At 43.0% G+C, this 13,789-nt stretch overlaps 2 protein-coding genes across 3 annotated transcripts in view; both read left to right on the top strand.

The window, feature by feature from the left end:
* The first annotated feature begins 2,652 nt into the window (after positions 1 to 2,652).
* Positions 2,653 to 8,791, top strand: CAMLG (calcium modulating ligand). Its single transcript, XM_062587167.1, has 4 exons — positions 2,653 to 2,773; positions 3,197 to 3,654; positions 4,463 to 4,498; positions 6,115 to 8,791. The coding sequence occupies exons 1-4, from the start codon at positions 2,713 to 2,715 to the stop codon at positions 6,304 to 6,306; spliced, it is 747 nt and encodes a 248-aa protein (XP_062443151.1). The 5' UTR covers positions 2,653 to 2,712; the 3' UTR covers positions 6,307 to 8,791.
* Positions 8,792 to 9,031: 240 nt separating this feature from the next.
* DDX46 (DEAD-box helicase 46) overlaps positions 9,032 to 13,789 on the top strand; it is a 28,579-nt gene continuing 23,821 nt past the window's right edge. For both annotated transcript variants that reach the window (XM_062587455.1, XM_062587454.1), the window contains exons 1-3: positions 9,032 to 9,114; positions 11,294 to 11,482; positions 11,768 to 11,908. In XM_062587455.1, the coding sequence (XP_062443439.1) occupies positions 9,098 to 9,114; positions 11,294 to 11,482; positions 11,768 to 11,908 (347 nt within the window). In that variant the 5' untranslated portion in view covers positions 9,032 to 9,097. The remainder of the gene's footprint in view (positions 9,115 to 11,293; positions 11,483 to 11,767; positions 11,909 to 13,789) is intronic.

Genomic DNA, 13,789 nt, shown 5'->3' with positions numbered 1-13,789 from the left:
GAAAAGTCTGCTAGTTCAACCCGTGTTACTTTAAGGGCAACGCAAGACAGATGAACGTGTAAACTATCTATGATGTGTCCTTTTCCTAACCAACAACTGAACAGTGAGGATACTGAAGATGAACTATAAAAATTGCCAAGAGTTGCCCTGATACTTAGATCTCAGTACGACAACTCTACCACTGCAAATGTACTCTATTTTTCTAGTTGAAGATTTTTTTAACTATATCTGTATTTGACACATTAATGTTCAGCCAACATTGTTACCATCTATTTTACTTTGCTTTCATTATCTTTTTTAATTTAATATATTTGAGTCTGAGTTCATATAGACTGTTTTGCAATAATTAGAATGATTCACATTTATTTAGAATTAATTTCTTACCAGAATTTAATCAATGATTGCAGAATGGCTGTTATATAAGGGACCATTAAATGTGATTTTAAGGTTCTGTTACTATTATGGATGTAATCCTTACAGTAAATTTAATTTTGTAAAGTAGTGTATAATATTGTAATATTAAATTTTTGTTTTCTGAACTCAGACATTTGATCTTCAGTATGGAGTTATAAATTTTCCCCCTTCTGAATTTGAGACAGGATTTACTTGTCCTCCTTTTTACAGTTTGTAATTTTCACTGTTTTATTCCTGTAAAAAGTCATTTGTAACACATGCAAATGCTTATTTTATCTGTGCTAATTTATCAGATTTGGCTACTCAATAAAATTAATTGAAAGAACTCATGAAAGTCCATCAGTCCTTTCTTACTAATAAAAATAGGTACCCTCTTTGATCATCAAGATAAGTAACGTGCCAGAAAGTGTAAGTTCTATTTTTTTAGCTAAAACTTAATATTTAAATGAAACAATCTGAGAGGGAGCTTCAGGGAAATTAGTTCCAGTTGTCTCAAACTTTCCTTTTGTTACTATTTTTTTGTCCCTCCAGAGCATCCTGGTCACTCAGTGTCATTATTCAGCCCTACCTGGGGGCTGTTCTTTCAGTAAGCCTACACTGGTGCAGTACTCCTCGGTATGGCACCCTGCCATCTGGTTTGAAGGTGGTCTCGAGCAAGCTTGGTGTTTGGAATGAATTTAGCCTGTCTTCAGCAGTGTTCCCAAGTTGGTAATTAATTTTATTATTAGGTAATTTTATATCTTCACTTAACAGCCTACTTTTTCAACACCTTCCTTTTTGTACAACTCATTCCATCTTGTGCTTTTTTTTTTTTTTTTTTTTTTTAAGAGCTCCCATGGCTACTGCTTCTGGTTCATAATATATTACAGTTAATGCATGAGCTTGGTATTTGACCTCTCTGTGTAACAGTCTTTGGATACAGAATTTTTCAAGTTCTCTAAATCGTGTAGTATCTTAGAAATATTCTTGATTTGGAATTGTCAGCACTTTTTCCCCCCATATACATGAAAATCTTTGTTTCAATGCTGCTAAATTTCAAGACTCTGGCCGCAGCTCACTGGGTCCAGCATGCAGCCATCCTAGAAGTCGTTAAAAGTCTAAGGATACGGATCGAGAACCTGAGTGCTGCTTCCAGCTGGAGTGTCTGTGCTGAGCCTGCGAGTTCTGGAGGTAACTAGGTTGAAGTATTGATGTATCGCTGCCTTCACATTTTGGTTTAGCTTTGTTAGTTTTGACAATACTGTGCATGTTAGCTATATTTGACTAAAGGAGGATACTGTGGGCCAGTCTGATCACTTTTTGTCACACAAGTAGAGGTGCGGTGGAATGTTCTTATGCCAATTCTATCTTGATAGACCCCAGGAGGTTGTTTTTATAATTTTATGGTAGTTCTGGACTCCTTGATGGTCTCTTTCCTCCTGTTCTTGGTATGTACATTGTCCCTTCAGCTGCTTCTTGCAGTAACAGCAGGCGGTGACAGTACATGAGTGTGTTTACTGGAAATAAGCTCCTCAAATCGTATCTGTGCAGCACAGTATCCTCCTACATGGACTAGGAAAATCCCATTTATCCCTTTTATGTACATGCAGAAGCGCCTGCTCACTAGCACTCCACTATAAGCATCTTCTCTCCTCACTGGGGCGTAGCCAGGCGTGACAAAAACGGCCCTGGGCAGCGCCTGGGGCTCCCGCCAGCAGGGAACGCCCGCGCACGGGCTGCCTTACAGCGCTGAACGCTGACCCGTGCTCGCAAACCTCCCCGCCTGCTCCTGCTGCGCAGCCGCAATTTTAGGCTAGGGCCCCGTTTCCCGTCCCAGGCCGGGCCTGGCGGGGCTCTGCTCCGTAACCCAGCCCTCTCCTCGCCCCGCGCCCGCCGGCACCGCGCAGCGCCCTCACGCAGCCGCCTCCCGCCCCGGAGGCCGTCGGCAACCGTCGCCGCTTCCCCCGCCGCTCCGTCATTTCCGAGGCCGCAGCGGCCATCTTCAGTGTGGGCGCCGTAACGGCACAAGGCGGAGCGACGCCGCGAGTGAAGGGCGCTCCCCGCGCTTCTCCTGCCCCTACGCAAGATGGCGGCGCCGGCTTCAGCGGCCGGAGGCGGGCGGCGGCGTCTGCGCGCTAGGGCGGGGCGGCGCCCGTTGTGCGGCGGCGGGGCAGCGGCGCGGCCCTTCGCGCCGCCATGGAGCCGCAGCCGCCGGCCGCCATGGACGGCGGCGGGGCCGGAGCGGCCGCGGCCGCGGCGGGCGCCGCGGGCCTCTCGGCCTCGCAGCGCCGCGCCGAGCTGCGGCGGAGGAAGCTGCTGATGAACTCGGAGGAGCGGATCAACCGCATCATGGGCTTCCACCGGCCCGCGGCGGGCAGGGGTGAGCCCTCGGGGCGGGCGCCGGCGGCGCAGCCCTCGCCCGGGGCCGCCGCTCCCTCGCGCGGCAGCGGGCCGGTGTCGTTGTGGCGACGCTGGTGAGCGTTTCCCGGAGATCCGCCGGCGCCGCGCTCGCTCTTCCGCGTCGTCATGAGCTACAGCGGAACCTAAGCCTGAGCATAAACGTGTCTTTGGCAGGCTCTCTGGTCTGCTGAGCCTTTTATTTATTTATTTTTTTAATAAAATGGCATTGCTGCGGTTCAACTATTTCAAATAGCTTTGTGATTAGTAACTAGCACCCTTATAAATATTTCAGTTTTCACTCTGGAAGTGGGGATCTCGACCCAAGATCCAAACGCTGTATTGCTGAATGGTTGTTCTGCGTATCCAGTGTGCATAACTCTGTATTTTTGTTTATCTTCTTTAGATGATGAAGGCCACGGAGAATCAAAACTTCAGCATGAACAAGATAAATCAAACTCCTTTCCTATTCCTTCAGTTTCCAAGCGAATTGTGCTTGGCGATTCTGTCTGTAACCTACCGGGAACGGCTGACCATGCAAGCAGCATTGTAGACCTCAAAGCGGATAAGAAAGACTTGTTCAGTAAAACTCCAGAGCTTGTCACTGAGGGCACAAGCGAGCTCCGTCACCGTAACAGAGGGGAACTGTCATCTGAAGCTGCGCCATGGCCACCTAGACATGGATTAGACCAATACTTATCGAGATTTGATGAAGCTCTGAAGCTGAGGAACCAGCTGATGAATGAGAAGCCTAGCCAAGAGAATGGGAATGCAGTGGAGGAGTTTGATTCTTTCCGCATTTTTAGATTAGTGGGATGCGCTCTGCTTGCCATTGCAGTCAGGGCTTTTGTGTGCAAGCACCTGGTGAGTTCAAGGAAACAAACAATTCTGTTCTATTTTGCTAGCTGACTGCAAACTCCAGACTCTGCTCTTTGTAAAATACTGTTTTTCTAGGACCAAAGTCTATAGGTAGTGGTTAGATGAATTGGGAACTTCAAGCGCGCTTTACATCTCATACAACTATATAAAAGCTAACAAATCTCTGATGTTCTCTGAGGTGATAATCATCTCTGAATCTGTGTTACTTGTCTAATGCAGCCCCCATATAGCAGCTGAGTAGCACACATTTGGTCCTTGGTGGTTGAGGAGCAGAAACACTGGAATAGTTTTTGTGTAAGTACACTGCAAAGCCGTTCACATCCTTGTGGACATTAGTCGACTGCTTTTGTAGTTTGGAGCATACAAAACAATAGCAGAGTAAAAACAACAACAGTCTCAAGATAAGTGTCCCCTACTCATTTATCAGTCTTTTGAGAAAACTAGTTCCCAAATATTCCGGGTGTCTGCCTATACATTATACAGAGGTATGTGGCCGGTGCAGCCTGCCACCTTCTGGATCACTGGGTTCACTCTTACACTGTGCTATATGGTTGTGCAATTTCAGGTATAAGCTGAAAGAAAATAAGGTAGAAAGTATTCTTGACATATACCTTGTTATTTAGATTTGGTGCTATTATTGTCTATAACTTACTTCTTGCCTACCTGATTTTCATTTCTTATTTTGGAAGCATTAAATTCTTATGTTTTCTTAGTTATTACTTCAGACCAAGTTAATTTCATATATGCTTTCTTGTTCTTACAGTCAATATTTGCACCATTTCTTACTCTACAGATTGGCTACATGGGACTTTCCAAGTGCTTTCCAAAGGTAAAATAATACTTCAAAATTAGATAAATTTTAAATGCTTTTAAATTAAACTTCTGTTTAGATTGTAATGTTTTATAACCAGTGCATGTATAGTATTCTCCTTTTGTTTTAAGCTGTAGACTTTAGAGTTACCAAATGCTGTTAGTTAGTACTAGCTTTTAGTCTTCCCAGATTTAGTTCAAATCTTGTTTATAGTTGCAATGAAAATCAGGACTGGCACTTTACTTAGCTGTAGCCTGATTGGAAGCATCTACCCAGGAAAGCTAGGTTCTGCAGTTACTGCTGTTAGCTCTTTCAACAGCCAGGACGTATGTGATTTCTGAAAAAAAAAATTGTTTTTAGTTAAAAAATGAGACAGTCCTTGGCTTTTAAGGGCTCTATATTCCATTGCTAATATTGGATTGAATGAAGACTTGAGAAATGAGATATATATTTGTCTGAGAAACTTCCTGCTCATCAGCAAAATTTTCATATCACTTGCTTTGTTTATTTACACTAGTTAGTTGTACTGAAGGGTTTTTTTTTGGTTGATGATTTTGTTTGGTCTGTGTTGTAAAGCAAGATTAAGTGATGCTCAATCCGTAATTGAAGGGAAATATTTGCATTTTAAAAGGAGTAATAGATTAACTGTAGAAAATCAGAATAAATGAGTAGTTGTTCTTTTGTAGTCAAGTATGTGATTGAAAACTGAACTTCATAGCAGTTGTTCTAAGGTGATGTGTCAAAATAGAATAGAATTAGCCTTAGACTTACACTAGCTCATCTGCTAGATCTCTAGTTTCTGATGTTTTTAAAATCAGCTATTCAGTTTTAGAATTTAAAGAGTTGGTTTCTTTTTGCAACTTACTTTTACCACAGTTGTTTGCAGATGAGGTCAGTCAGCTTCATTATTCTCTCACCAGACCTAGGAAGATTCTTGAGTACTTAATTGAGATTGGATTAAATTAAGATATCCAAATATTCTCAAATTACTAAAACTTTGAACTGCTTTTCAAAGTCTTGTTTGCCTCCCTGTCAGACCTCTTTGCATCCTCAGGATCCTACGTGGCCTCATCTTACAAACAGAAAAGCAGCTTTCAAAAGGGCTTCTGGAGATTTCTGAGTTTAGAGGATGAAATTAGCAAATGGAGAGTCATAGTAGATTGAAAGGGAGCAATTGGTTTTTAATTCTAAATCGTGTTTCTATGTTAGAAAAGTTACAGTTTCTTTTCCCAAGTAGTGTGATGAGGTTAATCTTGCTCAGCAAGTAGAAATGCCTGGTTTTGGTTCCCGTGCCCAAGCTTCTCTTCTCTGGGACTCTTCCCGCTCAAACTGAGGCTGCTGCACAGCCCCACTTTACAGTCTGTTGTGGCAGTGTGAAGTAAGCAGAATGTCCATGGGGAATTTTATCTGCTGTGAACCAAACTCTCACTCAGCTCCACCGGAGCCGTCACAGCAGGAATCTCTAGCTAGGGTGCGTTGTAAATCCTGGAGAGAATCAGTCCAAACCTGCTGCTCTTACCCATGGCTTTGGAACGTGCCTGGCTGTGGGTGAAACTGGCACAACATATGCAGTGTTTAAAGCCGAACTGGATTATAAGAGAAGAATTAACTTAATATTGTTTTTTTTCTTTTAGTGTGAGAAGAAGGTGAAAACGACAGTACTAACTGCTGCTCTCTTACTGTCTGGAATTCCTGCAGAGGTGATTAGTCGCTCCATGGATACCTACAGCAAAATGGGAGATGTTTTCACAGACCTTTGTGTCTATTTCTTCACTTTTATCTTCTGCCATGAACTTTCTGTGTTTTTTGGTTCGGAAGTACCCTGATGGCTATAGAATTCAATGCAGTAGTTACACTAAAGCTTTCTGGTCTGTATTGCTTTAACATCTGACTGTCCAACCAGGTTTAAACCTTAATTATAATTCTTACCTGTTCGAATGCTTGAAAGGAGCCTTAAATCCAATCATTTTGAGAATAGAAGAACAGGATCCTAGGCTGCCAGTTGTATTAGTAAAATTTATTTATATACTGTGTCTGCCTATTACAAATGTAAAGAATAGGATGCAAGTGTCAGTAGATGATTTATTTTGTTTAGTTAGATGATGCTCTTCTCACCCTCCTTCATAAACACTTACAAAGCTACCTTTGTTTTTATGGTGAGAACAAGAAGAGATTTACTTCCAGCAGAACCATATATATATATATCTAATATATGCTAACAAGAATTGTTCATTTTGTGTTACTCCCATTTTTTTAATGAAAGCTCTAAATAAAAGAAAAGAAATCCCTGTATTTTGTTGTTCCAATTCAGAATGCTGAACCAAGCAGCTGTTTGTGGAGAATGTTGGTGAAACATGCCACTTCATTGTTCTAATCCTTGCCTTGCTATGAATTATTTGCTGTGATTGTGATGAATTTCATTAGATGATTCTAGTGCAAAACAGCAAAGCAAAAAAAAAATATATATATATATATATAGTTCTACAAATGTCATGAATCAAAAGTAGGAAGAAGCAAAATTGTTAATCTCAGCTGTTTGTGAGTTTCCGGCAGCCTGTTAATCCTAGTGTAGCTCATACCTGTACTTTCATTCTGATTTCTCCTTGTCTTGTTTTTTTTTTTTTTTTTTTTTTTAGCAATAGTTTACCTCATGCAAGGAAAGATGTATATATTGGCAGACAACCCACAGTATAAAACATTTGCTCCAGTATGTGTAAAAAGTACAAGGGAACTATTGTTTTTCTAGCTCTTTGCAGGATCGAATCAGACAGTTTTGAATGTGACATTCATTTCTGTATTTTTTTTCTCTATTTATTACCAGATATTTGAGTGTAAACAGGATCTCAGTTGCTTAGGAGCTCTGCTCCTGCTGCTTAATAGTACTACTGCCCAACAGCATATAGTCTTTGATTCAACAGAGATACTTACACGTTAACGGATCTGCTATCTTTTGTGCTATGTGTTTTGAGATTCTCCCAGCTGCATCAAATCAGCCATTTCTGTTTAAATCCTAAATACTACATATAACAATGAAATAAGATATTTCACTGCTTTGCTAGTTTAAGTTTACTGTCACAAAAAGATCAATGTAAGGTGGGAGAATACCATCTTAATTTTTTCTGTGGGAGTCTCGCCCCACAGGTGAAAAGAAAACAAATGCAAATGAATCCTACAACTGGGGAAAGTAGATAGATAGTTGAGTGTTGTCTTGTTTTCCGGTCCTGAAATAATTTTTTACAGTGAGAGGAAGGAGGTTTCATTCCAAATAGCCAGCCATTCACGTTGACAATCTGTGAAAATTTATGTTGAAACTCAGCTTAGTATTATCTTCAGCTTGTGTTTTTTTGTTTGGAATCCAGGCTAATGTCTTTTATTTAAGTGTAGAGAAACACCTAATTATGTTGATATATGCATAAACTTTGGGGGAGCAAAATTGTTCTGTTACGTGTATTTAAAATAAATGGCTCTGCTTTCTGCTTAGTCTTTTCCATTAAAGCTGCCTACTGTAATTTTAGCACTGCATTTCTGACTTCAAAGTCAGATACATGTTTGTGGCATGAAAACAAGAAGCTGTGTTTTGGATTTTACACTTTCAGTTTTTACTACTTATTTTATATTGAATATCTTGTTACAGATGTCCAGGGCTGGGCTGTAAATGATTGCAACTTAGGTCTGTTAGCACAGGTATTAAAAGGTTCTGACTAAATACTGGACGAGAGTTTCAACAGGTTCAAATAGCTGGCATTTAAGGTTGAAATATGCTAAGTAATGAGTTTGCTCAAAAGTTACTCTTTTTCTGACCTTACACTTACATGCCCAAATATAAGACCAATACATTTAAAAAAGACCAAGTCCTAGTATCTGCAAAAAAAAAGCACTGAAGTTGTAATCCTGATCACAAATATTTTAATCCTGATCAGATAATTAATAAGAAAACAGCTGACCCACCTCTTTTTTTGGAGGGGATTTCTGCACAACACTTTTACAATCTTTTTGCATAAAAAATGAGCAAGTGGGCTGTTTTCTCAAGTGGTGAAAGAGACATTGCTACGAGACCTAACCCAGAACTTTTCAGTCCGAAAGCACCGCGTTTTTGTGACAAGACTATTCCAGACGGGGTTGCACTATCCGCTCCCGTCTGTTCAGTGACTGGACGTGGAGCCAGCAGGACTTCCCTAAATTACTCTTCATCTCCGATCGAGAAATGAATCTCCCTTTTCCATTCTAATTTATCTTTATGTATGTAATGCTATTTAATGTTTACTGCTAAACCGGTTGTTTTCTATTAAAAAGCTGTTTGTTACCCCCTTCTCCCCTGGTCGCGTTTTGTCTGGCCGCCTCGTGTTTCCGTGCGAGAGCGGCGGGTCGTTGGCGGTGTTTCCGCACCGATGGGGACCCGGGACCGGGGACCCGGGACCGGGGACCGGCGGCGGCGGCGGCCTCGCCTCCCCGCGCCCCTCCTGCAGGGCGCCCTCCGGCCGCCAGGGGGCGCCGCGCCGCGCGGTGCGCAGGAAGCGGCGGCCGCGGCCGCTTCGCCCCTCTCGTCGTCCGGGGCGCTGGGGGCGCGGAATGGCCGCCGCCGTGTAGCGTTGGGCTCGCGCCGCCGCCGCCGCCGCCATGGGCCGGGAGTCCAGGTGAGGGGAGGGAGCGGGGGGCGGTGGGGCCCGGCCCGGCCCGGCCCGGCGGGGCCTGCGGCGGCGGTCGGGGCGCGCGCGAGGCGGGGAACAAAGGGCCGCGGCTGGGCGCGCCGCGCCGCTGCGGCGGGACAGGCCGGGGCCGGGGCTGGGGCCCCGCGGCGCGGCGCTGCGCTGCCCTCGCCACGAGCCCGCGCCGGGCTCTGCCGGGCGGGCCGGGAGGAGAGCGTGACGGCGGGGGCTCTGCCCGCGGGGCCGTCGCAGGACGCGTGTCGCGGCCCGGTTTGTCCCGAGGCGGGCGGCCGAGCCGAAGTTGCAGGCGCCGGCTGGGGCTCGGGCTGGGCTCCGCGGCGGAGCCGTGCGCCCGCGGAAGAGGCGCGGGCTCAAGCCAGAGCGGGTGCGGCTGGATCAGCTTGGGGCTAGTCAGCTCGGCAGCCGCTCTCCGCTGAGAGCGGACCGCGCCGGGCTCGAGCCGGCCGCGTTATCTGCTGGGAGCCCAGCTGCGGGCCCGGGGCTGGAGCCTGCGGGGCGCCCCCGCGTATCACGGCGCGGCTCCGCTTCTGATAGTGCTGCCGGCTCTAGGCGGGCTCTGCGATCCTGCTGGGCAGAGGTGTTTACGGAAAGCCACACGTGTTTGCCAAACCAGGCCACGGGTCTCTGAGGAATAGTTCTCCTGCAAGCAGGTCCCACTGCTCCCAGGTCCTGGTGCTCGCAGACGCACCACCCCTTGGCTTGTGCAAGATTTCTGTTTGTGGGTTGGATAGTGAACCAAACAGCTGGCTAAAAATAATCTAAAAATGTGAGGTATTGATTCTCTAGCTTATTGCCTGAAAAGAAATGTTACAGGTAAAAGTGAAGAGATAGTAAGAGGTTGAGAAGGAGTGGTGGGTGGGGAAGGGTGGGGTGGGCAGCGTGTGCTGGAATTGCTGTTGAAGGAAACAGTCGTGAGAGTAGGGCTTTTGAGACCTGAAATGAGACAGCAGCCTCGCTGCGCACTGTAGAAACAAATACACCAAGCACCTGGTGAGGGGGAGAGTGTGGAGCACATCCCACAGCCTTCTGGTGACGGAGATGGAAGGAAATCAGGGATGTCTAACGCTGACAGGTGTCCTGCATGCTCAATTATACTGCTGAGGGGCAGTACATTGATGGTGCACTGGTGCTGTGATTCCAAATGTGCATGATATCTAGCTATACCAACATACTGAAATAAACTGTTATTTTTAGTGTTGATACAGTTGTAACACAGCCCTGTTTGGTAATGAGGAGAGGAGAAGAAAGAAGTCAAGCACTGAGGTCTTGCTTTCTTTGCTTTTTCCTGCTCCCCACACATTGCTACCAGGCTGGTAGAGTGAAAGGGCCGATGGTCTTGTATTACGAGAGGATGAGGGAGGGAATTTTTCTGGCATTGTGACTGAAAATCAGGAATTGGAGGAAAAGGAGATGGTCCCAGTGCGGGTCCCACTGTAACTTTACACTGAGGTAAAGAGTTTTGAGGAGAAATCCTAGCCCTACCCCCTCCCACAGTTTGACTGGAATAAGAGTGCATTCGTGAGGGGAGAGAAAGAGATGTCCATTTCCATCACAACCCCTTGAAGTCTTGCAAACTTCTCAAGGCTTATGTTGTGATGTTTGATGGCATGGTGGAGCGTCTTGTGTCAGCATCGTAAAGGCATTGACCGTTTCTGCATCATGTATGCGCGTGCTTATATGTTCCTTTAACTGCAGTTTGGCCGCTTTTCCCTTGAACAGAAAGAAAACTTATTTGGTTTACCTGGATAAAAATTTATATAAAAAATGATGAAAATCAATTTTACCTGTTCAACAAATTTTATGAGATAGCTTCAAACAGTTTTAGGCTTTCCGTACGTTTTACAGCAATCAGTGGATTTCTAAAAGGGCATTTTTTTTCTTGATGTTTCAGTGTTCTCGTAGTGTGGTTATATCAAAACTAAAAAAAACAACCAAAATATGACCAAGTAATATATCTAATTTTGGCATTATTAGAAATGTATGTGTATTAGTCAGTTTGGCAAGAGTATTACAAATGCTTAGAAATGGAATAAATCCAATAAATAAAGTGATTTTTTGCTATCCGTGTAAATGTGACAAATAGTATCTTTTGATTGCAAATTTTTCTCATGTTCACATTCATCATTTTTGTGAATTAACAATGCAGGCACTATCGGAAGCGCTCTGCATCACGTGGACGCTCTGGTAGCCGTTCTAGGAGTCGTTCTCCATCTGACAAAAGAGGGAAACGTGGAGAAGACAGGCGCTCTAGAAGCAGAGATCGAGAACGTAGGCGTGAGAGGTCACGCAGCAGGGACAAGAGGAGGTCTCGATCGCGTGACAGGAAGCGTCAAAGGTAGGAGTCGTGAAGTCCAGTCAAAATAGATAAAAATGCCAGCCAGGCATCTACATATGGACGTTCCTTCTGTATAACTGGTTATTTTGGAGTGGTTTAGGATAGATTTTACTCTGCTTAGTGTGTTTTCACTTATTAGATGGAGTCTAGGTTCTGGTATAGGAGTTTGTAATCTCGTGCTGTCCTTGATCAGTGTTGGATTCCTTTCACAACCTGTTCCTTCAGATGAGGCTGAGAATATGTTATGATCATATGCTAAATAAATACAATTTTGCTCTGTGGTAGACGTTCAAGAAGTAGAGAAAGGGAACGGAGCAGAGAAAGAAGAAGATCCCGGAGCAGAGAGAGAAGACGCTCTAGAAGCCGAAGTAGAGGTAGACGGTCTCGATCCTCTAGTCCAAGCAAGAACAAGAAAACAGAAAACAGGTATTTGTGTTCACTAATTACAGTCAATATCTTGGTAACAAAATACAGTAAAACTATTGGTAGAAGGGAATTGGTTCTTCTACAGTTGGGTGCGAGAATGTTTCTGTTTCTGTAAAAGGAAAAGATCCAAGCCTTAGTTTACAGTTAAAATTGTGGCACTAAAAAAGCAGTTAACTTCAGAGTTAAGACTGAACCTCATTCTGAAAGTCTTGTAGTACTTTACTGTTGTCTTTCGTTCTAGTATCAGTAAGTAACGTTTTGTGCCCAGCGTGTATTTGCAAATTGATAAAATACTGGAGCTCTGTAGCACAGGTGAATGAGCATTATCATTTGCTTTATTTACAGGGAAAGGATTGTTTACTTAAATATAATTGTAGAATACAATTTTTTTCGTGTGTCTGATTAACTTCATGGTCATCACCTTGTATGCCTGACAGTGATTCCCTTTAAACTTTGTATCTTTGTTTTTATTATGGTTGGGATGGTTTGATGAGTGTAAGAAATTATGAACTGCTATAAAGTATTAAAGAATATTTTATAGGAGTTTAATTTACCAAATTTGCTTTAGTGCCATGTTCTTAGTAATACATTATATTTTTATTCTCTCTCAGGTAAAACACTTTCTTTGGAAACGTACAGGACTTTTAAAAGTACTTACTTACTTAGCATCAGTGTGTTTATAAATGACATCATGGTGACATCCACAAAGGGATTTTTGAACTGTTGTAAGCGCCACTGGTTGCGCCTCAGCTCAGTGTCTCATCCATTCATTTCACAAAAGATATTTTTAAGAATATGAGTCAGTTTGAGTCTATTGTTCTTTGATATTTGTGCAGAAAGATGAAGTGGATAGCATAATGGTTCAGAAAGCACAGAAAGTCTACCTTTGTAAAACCACCATCTCTTCCTTATCTCCTGTTTGTTGAGTGTTGAGAGTGCGCAGTATGGAGCTGACAAGTACTAGTCTTAGGGGTTTACAGTCAAATAAACTGTTTATTTACTAAACTTAGCAAAAAGGTGAAATTTGAACTCTTTTAGATGTTGAGTTCAGAAGTGTGTTAAAACTCACTAGAGGTCACGTTCTTTTGAATGCATTTAATGGAATTTCCAGATATAATTACAAACAGCAGATATAATTGCAAACAGCAAAATGAATGAAAGGTGCATAAGTTGTAACAGCAGTATATTTAAAGAATAAGCTGGTTGATGACAATCCAAAAATTGTATTTGGAGAAATTGGAATGATATAAGAAGTCTTTTTGGAATAAGCGTATGATTTGTATTAAAATAGCTCAGTGGAGTATGAAAATAGCTTAATAAGATTTAATTGGCTAAAGTGAATTTTACATTTATTATCATAACTTTGCACATTTTTAGCTTGCAAATATATATTTCTTTTTTTTTAATTGGAAGTCTGTAACAATAATGTAAGCTATGATGTATGGGCTTTTATTAGTGCGAGTCTGCTTGTTACATTTGAGTTACGTAGGTAGCTTTTTTCAGGAAGATGCGATTTTATGACTTTCAGCCACTATTGAATTCTCAGGGGGGTGTTCAAAGTTCCAGGGCAGGGTGCTAGATCACTTTACCTTTCTCTAGAAATACAGCAGACAGGAATTTTTTACTGTCTCTTTTTTGCTTTTCTAAGTGCTATCTTCAAGGATGTTAAAAATAAACTGTAGAGTATCACTTGTAAGTGTTCTGGAAATGAAGTCTGCAACTTCTCCTCAAAGAAATGAGAAGAGCAGAACCAAAACACTATGGATTGTAATAGATTTTACATTTTTGACAGTTATAGGAAATAATTCCATGAAGTTGAAAGGTTCTCTGGGAGGTAAAGTATGCTTTGTGAGATAGTAAAAAACATAATACCATTCATGG

This window comes from Rhea pennata, chromosome 14 (genome assembly GCF_028389875.1).
Source record: "Rhea pennata isolate bPtePen1 chromosome 14, bPtePen1.pri, whole genome shotgun sequence".
NCBI lineage: Eukaryota > Metazoa > Chordata > Aves > Rheiformes > Rheidae > Rhea > Rhea pennata.
The sequence above is the reverse complement of the archived record's forward strand: the minus strand, read 5'-3'. Positions and strand labels throughout refer to the sequence as shown.

Bases quoted from the DNA above. Each gene is read 5' to 3' on its own strand.
- CAMLG (XM_062587167.1), top strand. From the start codon at position 2,713: ATGAACTCGGAGGAGCGGATCAACCGCATCATGGGCTTCCACCGGCCC. The intron at 2,774-3,196 runs GTGAGCCCTCGG...TATCTTCTTTAG, and splicing joins CCGGCCCGCGGCGGGCAGGG to ATGATGAAGGCCACGGAGAA. The intron at 4,499-6,114 runs GTAAAATAATAC...TTTTTCTTTTAG, and splicing joins TTTCCAAGTGCTTTCCAAAG to TGTGAGAAGAAGGTGAAAAC.